This window comes from Larimichthys crocea, chromosome VIII (genome assembly GCF_000972845.2).
Source record: "Larimichthys crocea isolate SSNF chromosome VIII, L_crocea_2.0, whole genome shotgun sequence".
Taxonomy (NCBI): Eukaryota; Metazoa; Chordata; class Actinopteri; family Sciaenidae; genus Larimichthys; species Larimichthys crocea.
In genome coordinates this window covers 24,645,692-24,651,722 of record NC_040018.1, presented here as the reverse complement: position 1 = coordinate 24,651,722, position 6,031 = coordinate 24,645,692, and the positions used below count along the sequence as shown (strand labels likewise).

The 6,031-nt window shown below is 39.1% G+C and overlaps 1 protein-coding gene across 1 annotated transcript in view; it reads right to left on the bottom strand.

Moving 5' to 3' along the window:
• The window catches only part of glo1 (glyoxalase 1), an 18,497-nt gene extending 14,386 nt beyond the window's left edge, over positions 1-4,111 (bottom strand). Inside the window, exon 1 of the mRNA XM_010731826.3 lies at positions 3,942-4,111. Coding sequence (XP_010730128.1) covers positions 3,942-4,010 — 69 coding nt within the window. The 5' untranslated portion in view covers positions 4,011-4,111. The remainder of the gene's footprint in view (positions 1-3,941) is intronic.
• Positions 4,112-6,031: the final 1,920 nt, after the last annotated feature.

Here is a 6,031-nt window from a genome sequence, read left to right as displayed (position 1 = left end):
ACAGGCAGATCTGCCCGAACCAATATGGCGGCGCCGTTTACGTACGATGTATATATGTCTATGGTTTATTACCCCTGTGTTACCCTTCACAACCAAATATTGGTTGTGTTTGAATTCCAGCAGATGAAAATTTGTATCCTGGCACTCACCTGTGAAGGATTTCAGCCAAATTGCACCTCTGTGCAACCAAGCGCATAAACCCAATGATCATCACATCCGTGTGAGATGTGAATCAGGCAGTATTACCATCCTGAACAGATCAGCGTGGGCTACATTTACGTCTTATTTTCTATGCAAAAACATAAGGAAGAAAGAAGAGTTTTGCATGCTAGGCTTGTACTGACGTCTGCAGATGTCCTAAAGGGACAAACACTGACATGTTTCACAGGATTGTTGCTTCAAAATCTGGATTTAAGAGTGAACCAGTAAGACGTTTGGGGTGTATTTTAAATTAAATGAAATGTGTCAAAAAAATAGGAGAAAAAAAAAAGGGGTTTAAGTATAACTTCTACTTTGTGTGTGTGTGTGTGTGTGTGTGTTTCACAGTCGCGTGTTATCTCTATGGCACGCAACTGTTCCTCTTTCCTGTGCCCTTCCTCCAAACGTGCCACATTTTCAGCTTCAGAAATGTATCACACATCTTTAGAAAGACACTTTGCTGCAGCATGAACCAGTTCTTCATGTGTTCCCGTCAGCCAACAGTTCTGCCAACTTGTAGCTGAAAGTAACCTGATTACTTCTAGCGGAGTTTCCAAAGTTCAACTCTCTTGAACTTTGGAAGCTCTGCTAAAAGTAACTGAGCTGTGAGAGGCGTGGATCATGCTCCAAGAGAGGTCTGAGAGGTTTGGACGGACTTCATCAGTCTCTTTTATTACTCGGGTCAAATTATTGCAACAGTAAACTTTGAGCTGTGGATCTGCTGGAAGTCTTTAGCATGGACTTTAATGGAAGTGAGATAAAAAAGCCTATAAGTAACTTTTTTTTTTAGCAAATACCTGCAGACTAGAGGCAATCTGTGGGAGATGTGTTGATATTTATCAGTGCGCCTATGTGCAGGCTATGAATTTTGGGCCCCATGACAAAAAAAAAAAATCAAATTGGGCCCCCCTCTGCGCAGCTGTTGTCACCACATCTCTAGGACCTAACTATCCCATCAAAAGCTTTACATAACTCTAATCAAAGGCTTGCAACTGTTTTGCGTAGGGATGCACCGAAATGAAAATTTTCGGCCGAAAACCAAAAAAAATTAAATGGTTGGCCGAATACCGAAACCGAATATGAAATGCCGTTGTTAAATTTTTCACTATTTTTTTTACTATTGCATAAATAGCCTAGAATAAATTTTTGGACATGTTTTTTCAAAGAAAGTAAATGTTTATTTAATATCCTTCAAATATTCCAGTAGAATTTCCAGTTAGTATTAATTATTATTTCATTTATACTGTTAGAAAGCCCATGTTGTTTTAATCACTGTTAATTTGTTCTTGAAAGAAATACTATTTACTTTTATTATATTTCCGGTGAATTTCCATTTTTCCCACGTTCATGAACGCATCATAGTCATTCCGACGGTGTTGAACGCACCTCGCATGTGTAGAGAGTATATAGCTTCGCTAAAGAGTAGTGTATGATGTACAGACCCTTTCCAAAAAATTAGAATATCATAGAAAAGTTTACTTATTTCCATAATTCCATTAAAAAGGTTAAACTTTCATAGATTATAGATTCAGGGCCCACAATTCAAACAATTTCAAGTATTTATTTGTTTATTTTTACATATTTTGGGCTTCCAGCTAAAAAAAAACACGAAAACAGGAATTCAAAAAATTAGAATACTGTGAAGAAATCACCATTTACTTCTCAGTTTTAGCTGAAAGAAAGAAAGATATTAGGATCACATCAAATCAGTCAAAATATGGTACTTTCTAAACGATATGTCAATGTTCAATACTTGGTTGGGAATCCCTTTGCCTTAATCACTGCCTCGATGTGTTGTGGCATTGAGGCAATCAGCCTGTGGCATTGCGTGGGAGTTATGGAAGCCCAGATTTCTTTCTTTTTTGGGGGGTCTGGTAGCCCTCATTTTCCTTTTGATAATACCCCATAGATTCTCAATGGGGTTTAGGTCTGGCGAGTTGACTGGCCAGTCAAGCACTGTGATGGCATGGGATTAAACCAAGTTTTGGTGCTTCTGGCGGTATCGGCAGGGGCCAGGTCGCTTCCTGCGTTGGCTCAGGCTCAGAAGTGGCCTGACCCGAGGAACCCGACAGTTGTAGCCCATCTCCTGGATGTGTCTGAATGTGGTGATTTTTGAAGCTGTGACTCCCGCCTCATTTCACTCTTTCTGGATCTCTGCCAGATTCTTGAATCTTCTCCATTTGATAATCTGCTGAAGTCCACGGTCATCTCTTATGCTGGTGCATCTTTTCCTGACACATTTTGCCCTTCCACTAGACTTTCCATTGATATGCTTGGACACAGCACTCTGTGAACAGCCAGCCTCCTTAGCTATGAACTTTTGTGGCTTACCCATCCTATGGAGGGTATCAATGATGGTCTTCTGGCCAGTTGTCAAGTCTGTCAGGTGCTTTGAGTTTAGTAGATGATTAGTGTGTGACACCCAGTTAAAAACATTAATGCCCTGCAAAATTTGGGCTGATTTCTTCACAGTATTCTAATTTTTTGAATTCCTGTTTTCGTGGGTTTTTTGAGCTGGAAGCCCAAATTTTGTTAAAAATAAACAAATAAATACTTGAAATTATTTGAATTGTGGGCCCTGAATCTATAATCTATGAAAGTTTATCCTTTTTAATGGAATTATGGAAATAAGTAAACTTTTCTACGATATTCTAATTTTTTGGAAAGGGTCTGTATTTCTTGCCTGTGTTTTTCCTATATCCTGCATTGTGAGTTTATTGTGTGTGAATGAGAAAAGAATCAGCAACCCTGGCCAGATCACCGCGCACGTTGTTTCATTGCATCAATTGCGTCACGCCACTATTCGGACTTACTATTCGGCCACTTCACCGAAAGCCGAAAATGCACTTTTGGACCATTTTCGGCCGAAAATTTTCGGTGGCCGAATTTTCGGTGCATCCCTCGTTTTGCGTCTTGTAGTTCAATACTAGCAAAATATTTACTGCTGGTGATTTGTACATGCATGCAAGTCTGCATACAGTATGCAGTGATGCCAGATTAAAAGCCACCATAAAAATGTGCTAAAGGAATTTACTGCCAAAAAACACGTAAAAACAAATTCATTATTATTTCTGAAATATATATACTCAATGATGATGGTTTAATCATTTTATATTGCTGTTTACCTATTTTTTGGGGCCTAACTTTCTGTGTGTGCATATTGCACATGCACGGTGAATGTACAGCAGTGTGTCAGTGTCTCAGGGTAAATTCATTTGCATATTTTTAAAACGAGCTGCACAGGTTGCCTCCAGCAGCAGCAGCTTGCACCACAGCCCACGTTAGCTCTTCCCAGTCCCGCCTGCATTTCACCACAGTGGCTGACTGACCGCGCCTAAATACTAACTTTTCCTGTGAGTACAGGCTCAGTGTGTGTGTGTGTGTGTTTTATTGAATGCTTTGAGCTACGCACGATTTAATAAACCGCGTCTGAAGTTTGTGAGGAGTTTCTTTCCACATGAGAAAGTTGAACTGTGGGTTAGCTAGCTCACAAAAAAACTGGAATAAAACCAACACACCGTGTTTGCCAGGACTCATGTGCGGCTTCAACGCTTAAAACAGGCTTTGATAGTCGTGTTTGATACAGTTGTCACCCGGTCCGTGATGCACATTTTGTGAAAATCGTGTCCCGATGATAGACGCCCCTCGCTGGTTAACCTGTCTGGGAGCCGTCGGCCTGCTGGGTGTGCTGGGTTTGACAGGGTAGTTAAGTTGAGCTTTAACAGGTAAAACAGACATCCTACCTTAGTTATTGCGTCTCCATCTTTACAAGCTGCTGCCGCTGCTTCGTCTGACAGACCTTTGTCGCTCATTTTTGCAAACAGACGGTAAAACAGCAGCACGGCGGCTCGGCTGGTCGGATGACGGGAGAGTGACTCCGCCGAGGGAATCCGGACAGGAAGACTTCCGGTACTGGCTTTCAAAATAAAAGTTTCGGGTTTATTTGTCACATGCAGGTGAACAACAACAGGAGGTTCGTCCTGGAAAGGAGAGGAGTGAAGGTTAGCCGCAGCAAGACGGAGTACATGTGTGTTCCACCCAAGTGGAAGAGTGAGGTCACAGGGAGAAGAGATAAAGAAGGTGGAGGATTTTAAGTATTTAGGGTCAACAGTCCAGAGCAATGGAGAGTGTGGGAAAGAGGCGAAGAAGCGTGTGCAGGCAGGTTGGAACGGGTGGAGAAAAGTGTCAGGTGTGATAGAAGAGTTTCAGCTAAAATGAAAAGGAAAGGTGTACAAAACTGTGGTGAGACCAGCGATGTTGTTTGGTCTAGAGACAGTGCCACTGAGGGAAAGAAAAGACAGGAGGCAGAGCTGGAGGTAGCAGAGATGAAGATGCTGAGGTTCTCTTTGGGAGTGACCAAGATGGATCAGAGGGACAGCACATGTTAGAGGTTTTGGAGATAAAGTCAGAGAGGCCAGACTGAGATGGTTTAGACATGTCCAGAGAAGAGATGGTGAATATCTTGGTAGAAGGATGCTGAGTTTTGAACTGCCAGACAGGACGCCTAGAGGAAGACCAAAGAGGAGGTTTATGGATGCAGTGAAAGAGGACATGAAGGTAGCTGGTGTGAGAGAAGAGGATGCAGAAGACAGGGTTAGATGGAGGCAACTGATTCGCTGTGGTGACCCCTGAAGGGAAAAGCTGAAAGGAGAAGAAGAAGAAGAGGTGAACAACAACAACAACAAACAACAATCAACAATACAATGCAGTCAGCTCAACATTAAGAGAGTGTAACAGATAGAAGGAGGCTAAAATAACATACTATACAAATAGGTAAAGAAGAATATAAAATACAAAATATACTGAAAAATATAAACATGCATATAATACAAAATGTACAAAAAATAAAACTAAAATAGAATGTTTCAATCTTCTATACCAGGGGTCTTTTTCAGCCCATGGAGGAGAGACAAACAGAACAGAGACCCCCGACATGTGTCCCATTTTAAGCCTGGCTTATAATAACTTTTATATTAACTTTATTCACCTTTTATTTCACCTTATTAACCTATTTATATGCTGGGTTATTAGCCTATATGTGTTTATGATTGATAAAACATTCAAGCATAATGGAATAATTTATAAATCATTTTTAAATAGTAATAGTTTTTGTCAAAACTAGCTTTTTTTTATTGCATATTAATGCTTGCAGTTTACTCATTATCATTTTTGTTATATGTTTTTAATTCTCACAAATTATTTTGGTGAAAATTGTCAGTTATTGTGACAATAAATGAATATGAAGACCCCTGTTCCCCTGTTCACAAGGTTGTGACAACTATATTCAAATATTACTGTATAAACAGATATGAACATAGGATAATATGATATATTACACTATCTGTGTGCTGATTGTAAGAGTAACTGACTACACTAGACAGGCCTCTGTACTCTTTATAATTAATACTTGCATAAAGAACATGTTATAAAAGTGAATTATATTAAATTAGGGATGAAAAGAATAGATTGACAGTAATAATAAGATGTGAGAATGTGTGAATAAATATACAACATAAATACAGAGGGATATATTCAGTCTGCCACCATTATGTGTGGGGTGTAATATATATATATCTATCGATATCTATATAGTATCTCTATATTATATCTATATATATATACTATATATATATTATATATATAACTATATGATGAACTATATATAAGTAAGATGTGTTTTTGTTCAGAGAACTTATATTGAGTTTGGTGTGTACAGGTTTGTTTTTTTTTTTTCTTTTTTGCTTTTACATGTTCAAAATAAAAATTTTCAATCAATCAGTTATATATCAGTTTTGTTTTTCAATTTTCAGTTTTGTATTGCTTCTTAGCTACC